The 13,781-nt window shown below is 33.7% G+C and overlaps 5 protein-coding genes across 5 annotated transcripts; 2 read left to right on the forward strand and 3 right to left on the reverse strand. All coding sequences in view use genetic code 12, as the record gives it.

Annotated features, from left to right (window-relative positions):
- Positions 1-1,430: 1,430 nt before the first annotated feature.
- On the forward strand, positions 1,431-3,548 carry MNN24 (Mnn24p; the record flags this gene model as incomplete). Its single annotated transcript, XM_049406484.1, has 2 exons — positions 1,431-1,477; positions 1,562-3,548. The coding sequence occupies 2 exons, from the start codon at positions 1,431-1,433 to the stop codon at positions 3,546-3,548; spliced, it is 2,034 nt and encodes a 677-aa protein (XP_049263990.1).
- A 1,069-nt stretch (positions 3,549-4,617) lies between these two features.
- CHA1 (Cha1p) lies at positions 4,618-5,676 on the reverse strand (the record flags this gene model as incomplete). Its single annotated transcript, XM_049406485.1, has 1 exon — positions 4,618-5,676. The coding sequence occupies one exon, from the start codon at positions 5,674-5,676 to the stop codon at positions 4,618-4,620; it is 1,059 nt and encodes a 352-aa protein (XP_049263991.1).
- Positions 5,677-7,701: 2,025 nt separating this feature from the next.
- Positions 7,702-9,915, reverse strand: J8A68_002707 (uncharacterized protein; the record flags this gene model as incomplete). Its single annotated transcript, XM_049406486.1, has 1 exon — positions 7,702-9,915. One exon carries the CDS (start codon positions 9,913-9,915, stop codon positions 7,702-7,704), a length of 2,214 nt encoding a protein of 737 aa, XP_049263992.1.
- Positions 9,916-10,068: 153 nt separating this feature from the next.
- J8A68_002708 (uncharacterized protein) lies at positions 10,069-12,958 on the forward strand (the record flags this gene model as incomplete). Its single annotated transcript, XM_049406487.1, has 3 exons — positions 10,069-10,073; positions 10,548-12,775; positions 12,909-12,958. 3 exons carry the CDS (start codon positions 10,069-10,071, stop codon positions 12,956-12,958), a joined length of 2,283 nt encoding a protein of 760 aa, XP_049263993.1.
- Positions 12,959-12,967: 9 nt separating this feature from the next.
- Positions 12,968-13,708, reverse strand: J8A68_002709 (uncharacterized protein; the record flags this gene model as incomplete). Its single annotated transcript, XM_049406488.1, has 1 exon — positions 12,968-13,708. One exon carries the CDS (start codon positions 13,706-13,708, stop codon positions 12,968-12,970), a length of 741 nt encoding a protein of 246 aa, XP_049263994.1.
- Positions 13,709-13,781: the final 73 nt, after the last annotated feature.

Genomic DNA, 13,781 nt, shown 5'->3' on the forward strand with positions numbered 1-13,781 from the left:
TCTACTTGACAGGCAAGTATCATTTTTAATGGATGGTTAGAAATATAATTCTATACACCTAGTGAGGAATGCCTCAATAACCAGTCGGGTATAGATGTCTTGTGCACAAAAACAACAAGCATTTTTCTTTAAACAACACTCCGCCACAATCTATAAGTTGCCATGGAAAGCACATAAGCCTCGTGTGATATCTGAATTCCGGAACATTCTACTTTTTTTGAAACGGGAACAAAACGACGACAACTATTGAGAAAGCAAGATAATCTAGAAACTTACCCGTTGCAAAAGTCATATTCCCAGTACGCATGAGTGTTGCACGAGTGAGTGTTGCTATAGGCTACATTTCGAGAAAGTCTACGCCAAAATGAAGGGCTAATCCTATAAATTTCCATCTTTCAAATAGTAGAACCCCCCAAAAGGCAGTTTGCCTTGAAAGTTCAATAATAAGAGATAGTTAGGGTTTTAACTTTATAGAGGCACCTTTTGCCGTAATGTTGACAGAATTCTATAAATATAAAATTCTATAAATATAATTTAGAGGAGCGACATGAATTACACAAAAAAGGCATTTGAGATATTTTTTTTCTTAACTATAATTCCCGCTATATTTGCAAGCAAGTACAACAACTTTAAAAGTATAAAAAGGGTCTATAGTAGCAAGGATTCCATATCTGAAATTCCTTAATCTTTCATTTTCGGTCCCCCCGTTTTGTGGCTTATAATCAGCGAGGTATCAGGGATTATTTCTCTGATACCGCGTTTATATCTTCAACAGCCAGGACGTGTATTATCTCCTTAAATGGCGACGCGGAATGTTTATCTTTGTAACAGTTTCTAAGAATAATAACTTTGGAATGCTATCTAATTTACTCAATCGACATTTCTAATCAATGCCTTTGATGAACAAAGAACCGCACGTTGTAAACAATAGATATCTCAAAAAAAAAGAAACATTGTTGCCGTACTGCGAGTAATTATTTTTTATTCTTTTTTCCCCTTTGAATTTAATCTGATGTCACCACGAGGGACAAGATCTTTTAATTTTTTAATTTTCTGTGTTTTAAATAAAGTTTTTAACTTGAATTTTGTAATTGCGAAATATTCTTTTTTGCTTGTTGTTTATTTTTGGGGCTTCAAATTGTGGTTAATTAAAACCACTCATTCTTTCTCCCATTGGTAATTGTTGCTATTGAATAAAATGAGGTTAGGATCCTCCCTAAATTTTATTGCTAGGGGGATTTTACATCCCCTTCTCTCTGTATATAACTGAAACTTCATCAACCTTTTCCTTTCGTTTCTTTCGTCCTGTTTTTGAAGGTTCATTAATCAGGTTCAGTAAGCCCTTTTTTGCGACCACATCTTAATAAAGTTATATCTTACTAATATTCATTCGCTACCTAATATCTCCAAGCTTTTCAAAAAAAAGAAGAATGCAAGCCAAACATAGAAATATCATCCTACTTGGGTTATACCGAGAGTGTAATAAAGTAAACTATAAAATATAACCTTCTCCAGGTAGTAGTTGTACAATACTAAAAACATTATCAAAGTTTACATTTAGAAATCAAAATGAAGAAGACCTGTATTCCATTTCTGGATATCATCAAGATTCCAAAACAAACTTAGTCATCTTACAAAAAGATTATTTGGGTAATACTTCAGATCAAGCTTGGAATTTCTTATCTTCAGGAAATTTTGAGTCTGATATTGATATTGATATTGACTTAAAAGTTATTGAAGGATATAATTATAAAAAAATGGTTAATCATATTAATGAACAAAACGAATTACAATTAAATAATTCATTTATTGAAATTTTTGAAATGGAATCAAAATTCACTCAAACTATACATTTATTCTTTGATTATTTATTTAGAATTATGGATGAATGTAAACCAGATATTTCACCCATCAATAATGAGGCTCACTATCCGAACAAAAAAGCTTTAATGGATTACTATAAACAATTAAGACATTTATCTGACAAAGAATTGGCAGAAGTTAAAGAAAAAGCTTTGATTACTAACGATGGTAAGTTGCCAATATATGGAGGTCATTTAAGAGAAAACTATTTAGATGAAATGGTTAGAACTAAAGATATGTTAGGTAGATATCTTAAGTTATCAGATAAAGAGGTTGCTAGTTTAAAGAAATCACATTCTGCTTTCTTAAATAAAATGATGAATGATTGGCCTGATGATTTATTAATACAAAATAAATTTAATGATTTTATGAAAGGTGATGGTATTGTTTACTTAGCTGGTGGTAAATATAATCAATTGGTTTTCTTATCCATCAAGATTTTGAGATCAAATGGGTCAAGATTACCTGTTGAAGTTATTATTCCAAAGGCTGCAGATTATGATATTCAATTCTGTGAACGTATTTTACCTACCCTTAATGGTAAATGTAAATTAATGACTGATTATTTACCAAGATATTTCAACAATAAAATTGAAGGCTTCCAATTGAAAAATATTGCCCTCTTAATCTCTTCATTTGAAAGAGTTCTCTATCTTGATGCTGATAATTTACCTATTAGAAATCCCGATGTTTTATTCAATAATAAACCGTTCACTGATAAACATTTGGTATTGTGGCCAGATTTTTGGAGACGATCTACTTCCCCAACCTATTACGAAATTGCTGATATTCCAATTGATCCAAACTTCATGGTTAGAAATTCTTATATCAAGGGAGACCCAAGAGGTGCTCCAACGGATCCTTCCCACTACTCATTACATGATACCAAGAATTCAATTCCAGAAGCAAGTTCTGAAACTGGTCAATTATTAATTAACAAACGTCATCATTTCAGAACTTTGGTATTAGCTATGTATTATAACTACTTTGGACCAGACTATTTCTATCCCTTATTCAGTCAAGGTGCTGCTGGTGAAGGTGATAAGGAAACTTTTATTGCTGCTGCTCATAGATTAGATTTACCTTATTATCAAGTTAATGAGTTCAATAGAGAATTTGGTCCAATGAATGCTAAAAGCAAAAAGAGAGAACTTTTCGCTATGGGACAATATGATCCAATTATCGATTATATTCAATCAAATGATGAACCAGACCCTGTGGCTGAAGAAGACCTCAAAAAGAAAAATAAAAACAGTCAACAAGAACATTTACATAAATCAGATTATTATAGTGAACTACCTTCAAAATATGCCAGACATGCTTTTGATGATACGTGTGACAACTATGACTTCCATTTATTTAAGTCCTCATCTTTATTCTTCTTACATGCAAATTGGCCAAAGTATTACTTGAATGAATTATTCGTCCAAAAAGATGATAGATCTAAACTTGTGATCAACGATGGTCCTAGAACAACAAGACTCTATGGAAATGATTTATTAAAAGAATTGAATGGGTATGATTTTGAACTTACTATTTTTAAGAGTTTGAAATGGTGTTATTGTGAAGAGCCATTGATTGATCTTATGAACGTTCCATTAAGTGGGACTGATGATAGAAAGAAAGCTTGTCATGAAATCGAAAGACATCTTCAATTCTTGGAAAGCTCTAATGTAAAAGCTTAGTTCTGTATATTAAATAAATAAGTTTGTATATTAAATAAGTTTGCATATTAAATTAAGAATACTTTGTATTTAAACGCAACTTGCAATTTTCTTCTAATTTCAGAATTGCTGCAAATTTTTGTTTGTCAGATAAGATTTTCGAAGCACACCAATTTTCTACAAATGAGTACATCAAGCAAAAAAATTAGGAACATGGCTTAAACGACAAAGGGTAAATGTAATTGCAAACATTAGTATTGCTAAAATTTTGTTAATGGCGAAGTTCTGGATTACCTTTTGAATTGCAAATTGGTCTAACTTGTACAAACACAAAAACAAGAAACGATAAAATCCGCTTGAGAAGACTAATAGGATAAGCTAAAAATGGGAGCCCGCCTTTCCGATTATATCATTCCCTGTAGATCTAAACAACTAATAATAAAGTTCGCATCTTCTTGTCTAGTTATCTAGGTGGTGGTCCGACTCATCAATTTATTTGTCAATATTCCACCAAATAATTTACAAAATTTAAACATTAAGTCAACTCTAAATAAATAGCTTGTCAGTAGGTCTTACCACCAGATTACACATACCTACTAAATACTCAAAAGGTCAATCACGCAAACGTTTCTACCCAATTCTTTCATTCTTCGTGCTGGGTCATGTGCAGCTGGTCGGTTTATACATGACCGGAGGACCGACTATCGAACTTCCGAGGACAAATCACGCCTAAGTCACGCGAAAATCATGTGGATATCACGCGTTTATCACGTGAAATAAGTTATGAACAAAAGCTTTCAAAATCCAAAACTCAACAAATGGAGGGTTGGCCGAGTGGTCTAAGGCGGTAGACTTAAGATCTACTGGACAGTGTCCGCGCGAGTTCGAACCTCGCATCCTTCATTATTTTTGCATTTTTTGATAGAATGAGATGGATGCAAGAGTATAACATAAGAGTAGGACCGTAAGAGGTTAGAAGACATTAAAGTTTATGGATAAACAGGTTATGGCTAGTTGCAACAATTTTTTTTACCGTGGGAAAAAGACACTCATATTGATTACTTGTATAAATATATAAATATAAAAATCTCTACAATTTGATTTCAGATTTATTGATGATTGTTTGGAATCCAGCAAGATCTTGGTCAGTTGTGCAAGTACCTCCACAGACGACGATGACAACGATATCGTTGGGTTTCAAATGACCAAAGTGTTTGTAAAAGGCATCAATCTTATCATATACTACAGATAATGCTGCACCACATGCTGGTTCTACTGTCTTGTTAGTACACTTCTTAAAAGCGAGGCATCCTCTCAAGGCATCCACATCATCTATTAGTTCTAATTTTGATTCAATGAAAGATGAATCGTTGAAGTATTGTAATGTATTCTTGGTTGTGTGAGAACATGCTAATGAGGTGGCTAATGAGTTGACCGATTGTAATGTAATTAAATCTCCAGCTTTTAATGATTGAGTTAAGGTGGGAGCTTGTGATGTTTCAATTGCTAAGATTTCTCCATTGCGAATATTGTTATTTTTCATCCCTTGATATATTCCATTATATAATCCACCACCACCAAATGAACAAACCATCCCTCTTAAATTCTTTGCTTGTGAAGGACCTAATTGATCGACGACTTCATCAACTAATGTTTCATGTCCCTTCCAGATCGTTGGGTTATTAAAAGGGTGGCAATAAATTGGTACAACTTCATCTAAGTCCATAGAATTCATTAAATTTCTCAAGTGTTTATCAGCTTCGTTAATATTGTTACCAAACAAGATAATGTTGGCTCCATATGATTTTAATTTATCTTGAACGACCTTCTTGGAAATGACCGGCAAAACCACAGTACATTTAAGTTTATAATAATAAGCCAGATAACCAGCTGCTAATCCTGCATTACCTCCACTAGAAGCAAATATTTGAATTTCTTTATTTGGTTGCTCTCTCTTGGCTTTTTCTATGGAACTTTTAACCAAATATCCAATTCCTCTTAATTTAAAACTACCAGATGGTTGTTCCAATTCATTTTTAAAGAATACTCTACAAGGGGGTTTAATTGGTAATCTATTGGTTACATCTACCAAAGATGTTTGTATGTGTGGATTGGGTAAGGCTACTGGCTGCAAATCTAATGTTGACATATTATTGGCAAACAAAAAAATAAAATACTGACTAAGAAAATCTTTGAGTATTTTAAGAATCTAACCTCGAGAGATTAAAGGAATATTTATAAGAAGAAAGAATGACCCAGCTTTCCCCCTTGCACAACAATAAAGTGGGAACGAAAGGCAAATATCTTCAAGGAAGTATAAATGTAGCATAAAAATGGATAAAAAATAACCCCAAAGAGACTTAAACGGCAAGTAGAGTCATGTATGAAAGTTTACAACGTTATACGCCTATAACCGTTGTGGCACTAGTAAATACAAGCAAAGTTTTGCCGGCAACTTAGCCAGAAACAGAGTAAGTTTGAAGGAGTGACTTCGTTTTACCCCATCATCCCTTTCGAACATTGTCAAGTGTGGAGATTTGACCAAGTTCAGAGTCCCTTTGCACAATTTGTGACTCCGTACGTTGCTAAGATTGACTCGTTTTGGCAGATGCCGAACGAATTTTTATTTCGAGGAATAGAGGGGTACGGATCTCATCGAAGGACTTTAATACCCGAGCGATTTTCCTGTTCTTTCCGGTCCTAATGTCGGCCCTCAAGATGTCGTCGGGAATGTCGTTGAAATGTCAATTTTTTTTCAGTTTTTACGTCAATTGGGATATTTAGTGACACTAAAAATATTTTATTTTTTGTGTTCGGTTCTTATGCACAGAACTTTTGGAAGGGAAAAGAAATTGGGAACATGAGGCTACACACCGTGGGTTCATTTCCACATCCAAAATGTGTTTATATCCCAGGGTCTGAAAATTTTTAAAATTTTAATTCACTCATTCTTTTATGCAAATTGTATGGATATGCATCTATCTAGACATGCTTTCAAAACGACCAACCAAGATAACTTATTCCTATAGAATAGTATCCTAAAATAGAAACTGAACTCACTAAGTTTATAAATTTTTTGCATCCACTATTTAGATTTTCAGTACAAATGGCCTCACCAATATTTATATCAAACCCTTCGCATCACTTTTCCTTCCTATTGATATTAAGGAGTATTCATTTAACAATTCTATCAATATACAGAACATTACAGAATCCTGATTTATTTAGCCGGGAAGTTTGTGGTCTTTTTATGAAAAGTTTCAAGATTTCCATTTTGTTCTATCTAATTACAACTGGTCTTCTAAACCTAACCAAATTGATTTTCCGTAATACTGTTTTAAGACTTTGCAATGGAGATACTTCTTGCATAGTCTGTTTAGAACATTTTATTAACAACTATTCCAATTTGAACATTTTCCTATTCTCGATGTACATTCACTTCGATCCAAACATAAAGACACTATTTTTATCCAACTTGAGATTTTCAGATACGGTATTATCGACATATTACCACAATAAGCTCAAAGCTTTAGAAAAAGATGAGGCACCTTATGATGACTGGAGAAAGACATTTAGACATTTATGGAAACATTCAAGGGACTTCAGACTTCTATTGAGAAGATATATGAATTTATATTTATTAAACATCTCAATTTGGACACTTACATTATTCCCAGGGAAGATATCTACAATCATACTAGCAACTATAGTATTTAGAACTTGCACAGAGAAACTAGGAACAATGGAATCCCTAGTATTAGTATCAGTACTTGGATTCTGTGACTATTATTACACATCGCTCATTTTGACAACTTTCTATGGTGCGACAAATCTCGGAGAAGATTTAGCTACCGTGTATTTAAAGATAATACACTTTGCTCCTTTAGAAAGACAGCAATGGATCAATACGAGACAAGGGGTATTATTTGGAATTGGTTTAGTTTACTACTTATCAATCTATACATTCCCTCAAATAGCCATGGTAATTTATTCATTTGCAGTTATGAGTATGGGTTATATTATAGTAAAAATAACAACACCTCCGCCTTCAACCCCAGGAAGATTTCATGCTTGGTGTACAGGGGAAAGTATTTGGAATAATTATCATCTGATAACAAATGGTGATTTTGTCAATGATCAATTCATGTCATCTCCTTTATATGTATTGACATCATTATTTTAATTTGTAGGTTTTATTACCCGTAATATAACAAAATTCAATTGTCTTTAATAAAGTTGTAATTAATTGACCAAAATGATCCTCAATAATAATATAATGAAATTCAGCTAATTCATCTCTTCTGTTATTCATTTGCAAAAGTGGAATATTGGAAAGCTTACATTGTAGCCATCCATGACCAGTTGTTGAAACGATTAGTTTATCTTCCGGAATCATGTCATCAATATGCACCTCAAATTTTTCCGCATAGAACTTAGTCCCGATAGTAACCACCGCCGAGCTAGGAATATTGACATCAATTTCAACACCTAAATTATTCAATTGTTGATAATTGGTAATCATTAGAAACTTATCAAATTCGTCTTGTAGTTGAACATTGTTAACTTTTATAAACTCAAACATCAATAATTTTAAATATATCGAAATTGACCTTTCAATTTCAATTAGATACAGCTTACAGTGATCAAGTATACTTATAAGCTTTTCGCTTTTTTCCTTAAATACAATTAAGCCATTGATTATGATTTTTCCTAAAGTATGATAATATTGTAATTGATTAACGATTGGATTTCGATTGAATAGCTCAATCAACATAGTCCGGAAATCTGTGCCGAGGTCCGAATCCACTTGTAAATCAAGGTCTTTAATCTCCACAAGGTTCTCATTTGTAAATTTTTCAATCCCATCCACAAAGGCTTCAACTTTAAGATATTCGTGAGTTGCAGATTCCAAGCATGGAATTTTCTCATAATTAGACAACCAATATTCTACCGCTTTCGTGATTGAGGTTTTCTTAGAAACAGCTTCGATGGGTTGATCGAGAGGAGTATCCAACTTAACAAACTGTAAATGAGTTTCATACTGTGTTCGTGTAATATGAGAAAAAGCATCCTTTGGTATCACCTTATAGACAAGTGCTAAAAGATCACTGGAAACAGGATGTAGACCGTTTATTACAAATATACCTTCCATACCTGATTCCTCCTCATTACCTTCGGTTTCACCCTTTGTTACTCCTTCTTCATCTGCATCTAAAGTTGTATTCGAAATCTGGAACGTATAAAGAGCCCTCGCAATAAAGGTTTTAAGAGCTTTATCTGTCTTTATTGTTTCAATTGCTTTTGAGCCACCTGCATCAAACTTCAATGTAATAATATTTCCATCTTCAAATGTAAGGATAATAGTCAAAACTCTTCCAGCCAAACCAGTTACTATCGCAGTACACGCAACAAAAGTATCAAACGTGTATTCGTATGCTTTGATAGGTGTTCCCATCTCAAAGATGGTTAACTTTCCAGTGAACAAAGATAAAAGATATGTTTTATTTCCAATATTTACATATTCTTGCTTTCCACATTGAAATCTTGTAGGTGCATTTAAAATACTAGGAATTTGAATTCCTAATAAATCATTTTCGTAGGAAAGATCATAAGCATGAATTGCATTATCAATAGACGTTATTGCAAGATAGCTCTTCTTGCCATTCCATTTTGACCATTTCATCTTGACCGCTTTGAATCCAAGCTCTTGCGATACCAATAGCTTGGTTTTATATGTATCTTGATTAATTTCATAAACAGACAAAGTATTATTTCCATCGATAATTGAAAGAAACAAAGTATCCTCGGTTCCAATTGAAATTGTACTAAGGGAAAAGCATCTAACCTTCAACGCAAATTTCTGAAAGGAATTAACTCTATACGCTTCCCCATCAAAACTAATTCCTAGTTGCTTGGCTAACACTTCAAACATTTGCACTCTCACATCATACTTAGTGCTTTGGACATTCTTTCTCGACATAATAATCAATTCACCAGTGTTGAACAAGACACCTATCATGTTATCGCGCGAAGTCTGAGAAGTTGAACTCCATTGGTGTGCAACAATTGTAGGGTCATTAATATAGGATATATCGAAAGGTTCATCCGCAGAATCAACATTGACTTTATTGAATTTCCCAAGCGGTAAATATTGAACTTGTTCTTCATCTAAGATAGTAGACATTTGGAATAAATGCTTAGGATCCAATACTGGATTATTGTTAACTTTGATTATCCCTTGATGTAATGATGGTAGTTTGGGTTCAATGATTGCCAATTGAGTAAATCCACATATGGCCAATTGCAAGTTTTCTGTCCATTGACATGGGTTGTTCTGAGGTAGCGATGCCTCTACTTTAAGAAGGGGGTAATCAGTGATTAATGACATTCAATTCTGGATAATGAAGAAACGATATTAAGAAGAATTGGGGGAAGATTAAATTTGTTTACTTTCCTCTTTTCAAAAGATCCGACCAAATGAAAAATATGAAATTCACGTGATCTAAAACCGGAATTTGTATCAGTTTTGCAACCATAAGCGATGAGGTATGGATACATATAAAAGTTGGACCAACAAAGATGATACGTACTATATAAGCTTATAAGATACATCACCAATCCACAAAATACTAATAGTCCCTACGTATGCCATAAAAAACTTTTAAAAATTGTTGGAATATCACTTGTCGTTGATATTTCTTGAATTCTATCAGACAGATACCTTTTGGGTCTACTTTTTTGTTAAATTCCGTCAATCGTTGTTAGCAGAACCAACCATTCACTCAGACAATTCAAGCGAGGATATATCAATCAGTTTTTGGAATTGTTCTCTTTTACTTTTCGTCCCACAATTTGAATCATCTTTGTGGTTCTTTTAAGGGAAATACACAATTGTTGTAAAACGCGTCTGTTGGAAAAACATTTTTACTAATTACTAATAATTCATCGAGACTTAAGCAAGTAGATGTGATTCCAGCAAATGAAAACTTCAACATGCAAAGAAAATTCCGTTCCATATAGCCATCCATATACTCCATATGATATTCAGATCCAATTAATGGATGCTATTTATGATACGATAGAGAATGGTTATAAAATTGGTATATTCGAAAGTCCTACGGGTACTGGGAAGACTTTGTCTATTATATGTTCATCTATGACCTGGTTACGTGAATATAAGAGAAACAATACCTTCCAGGAAACTTCAAATGGAAAGACAGGTACACAAGAAGAAAGCGATGAAGGTGAAGAAGAAGAAGAACCTGAATGGGTTAAAACTGCTTATCGAGAATCAATAGTAAATCGATCCAAGAGCAAATTAAAGGAGTATGAACAATATTTAGACAAACTTGAAAATGATTTTACAAGCAACGTTAGGAGAGAGGAAAAATTAAAGGAGAAATCATTCAAGCGATTCAAAGTAGACAAACTGTCTGACTCACAGGAAGAGTTTCTCCCGGATGATTACTACAGTGACTCCGAGCTAAATACAATCGAAGATCAAAATGAAAAATTATCAAAGGAAATAAACAAGTTAATGAAGCGCGCAGAATCAGCTAATGACGTAAACTTCCTTAATGAATGTCCAATTAAGATTTTTTATACATCTAGAACCCATTCCCAATTGAATCAATTCTCGGATCAATTGAGACTAACCAAATTCAAGGCATCATTTGATGAACTAGAAGAACGGACAAAATATTTGCCCCTTGGTTCAAGGAAACAATTATGCATAAATGACAAGGTCAGAGCATTGCGTATTGACCAAAGTATGAACGACGCTTGTATTGATTTACAGAAAACGAAAGAAGGGTGTGAGTTTCTTCCCAAGAATTACATGAATTCAGGATTAACTAAAGAATTTGCTGATCTCAGCCTTGCTCAAATCAGAGACATAGAAGATTTGAACTACTTGGGTACAAGTATGAAGGTATGCCCATATTACTCGGTTAGAAGAGGCATTGAATTAACAGAAATAATTTCATTGCCCTATCAAATGCTATTTCAAGATTCCACAAGAGATATTTTAAACTTGGATATCAAGGATTCAATAATTATTATTGACGAAGCTCACAATATCTTGGATGTAATAACTTCATTATATTCAGTGAAAATCAGTATTGATCAATTAACCAAAGTTACAAAATCCTTAAAATTGTACCGTTCCAAGTTCCTCAAGAAATTGAATAGTGGAAATCGAATCAATTTGCTGAAATTAGTTAAGATTTGTGAACTATTAACCAAATTCATTGAGTCTTGTGAAAAATCGAATAGCATAAAATCAGGTGAAGAAGTTCAAATTGAAGATATTTTCAAGAATTCAACAGGGGATCTACTCAATGCTCGTAATTTAGACCAATACTTACATAAATCCAAAATTGCGTACAAAATCGAATCATACCTCGAGAAAACCGAAAATGAAACCAGAAGTAGTTCCAATCCACTTTTGTTTGTCATTGTCAAGTTCCTCAAAAGTATAGCGAACCCTTCGAAGGAGGGGAAATACTTTTGGGACAAGAGTAACGGAACAACTACTTTGAACTACATGTTACTAGACCCCAGCGCAGCATTCAAAGAAATCATAGACCAAGCCAAATGTGTTCTTTTATGTGGAGGTACAATGGAGCCAATGTCTGATTATGTGGATTATCTTTTCCCATTGGTCCCAGTTGACAAAGTCAAGAAGTTCTCATGTGGACATGTAATTCCAAAGAATAATCTTGAAGTATTCCCAGTTTCACAAATGAATGGTACTGAGCTTGAATTTCTGTTTGAGAAGAGACAAGATGTGAAATTGATTTCTGCATTAGGATCGCTTATCGTTGAAGCTTGCAAAAGAATCCCTTATGGAGTTGTTGTTTTCTTCCCAAGTTATAAGTACCTAAATCAGGCATTAGAAATATGGGAAAAATCAGGTATTATGAGATCAATTCGATCAATAAAGTCAGTTTTTCAGGAGCCTTCAGACTCTTCCAAAGTTGAGCAAGTATTATCTCAGTACAGTCAGATCATTAATAACGAGAAAAAGGGTGCAATTCTCTTCTCAGTTGTGGGAGGCAAGATGTCTGAAGGGATTAACTTTTCCGACAATCTTGCAAGAGCAGTCCTTATGGTTGGATTACCCTATCCCAACGCATATTCTGGTGAAATGATTGCTAAAAGAAAGTTCATCGAGAATAGCGTGCTCACCAAAGGAGGTACTAGACAAGAAGCTATGGACAAATCAAGAAATTATTATGAGAATATATGTATGAGAGCCGTCAATCAAAGTATTGGAAGAAGTATCAGACACATCAACGACTATTCACTTATTTATTTAATAGACAAACGATTCAATTACCCAAGAATCCAAAACAAATTAAGTAAATGGGTTCGAGATAGACTACAACAAACCAATCAAATCTTTGATGCCACTAATGATTTCTTTATAAGTAAATCTCTTATATAGGATATACAACATCACTTCGCAATACCCATTTCTCTCCATCTTTGACTATTTCCGCTTCATGTTTCAAACAATCATCTCCATGCTTATGCAATAACGCCATTCCCTTACAAGGATGAATATTCATTGGTTCTACTCCTCTCAATTCAGGATAGAAGATAGTTCCCCCTCCTTTAAACTCCTCGTCCCCAGTTAAATAAATCAACAATGTCCATTTAGTCTTGCCCTTCTTATCACCTTTTGGAGGAATGGGACAAACTACCGATTCATCATAATGTTTATCAAAATGATGTCCTTTTCTATATCTATAAACACGTAGTTGGGGATTCAATCCACATGCATTGCCAAAAATATCATGAATCTCTTGCATCTCTTCATCCTCATCGTATTGCTTTTCTTGTAATAAAATCTTTGAAAGATATTGCCATAGTATATCACTTGATGCTAGGTCATCAGGTATGGAACATCGGTCATTGTATCTTAATGCGTATTCTTTGCTTTTGATGAGTGGAGTCGTCTCAAGGGTTAATTCTCGTTCGAATGATTTTATTAATTCATTACAAAGTTCTTTGGTGAAGAAATTGTTGATGATAATGATTTGATCTGAAACTATTGATTCTGGTCTCGGTATATAGAAACTCTTTGTGAGGTCCGCTGGTAAGTTTTTGAATGTTTGTGGAAACGTGTAACTCGATTTGGAAGACCTGGAATCTTTCACTTTCTGTTTAGGTGGCATTGGGGGTCAAACGAACAGATGGTCTCTACAATCTGATTGAAAAATTTATTTGTTACTATCGAGAATAATTTTT

The sequence above is a fragment of the Hemisphaericaspora subhashii genome, assembly GCF_019202705.1.
Source record: "Hemisphaericaspora subhashii strain CBS 10753 chromosome Unknown scaffold117, whole genome shotgun sequence".
Classification (NCBI taxonomy): Eukaryota; Fungi; Ascomycota; class Pichiomycetes; order Serinales; family Debaryomycetaceae; genus Hemisphaericaspora; species Hemisphaericaspora subhashii.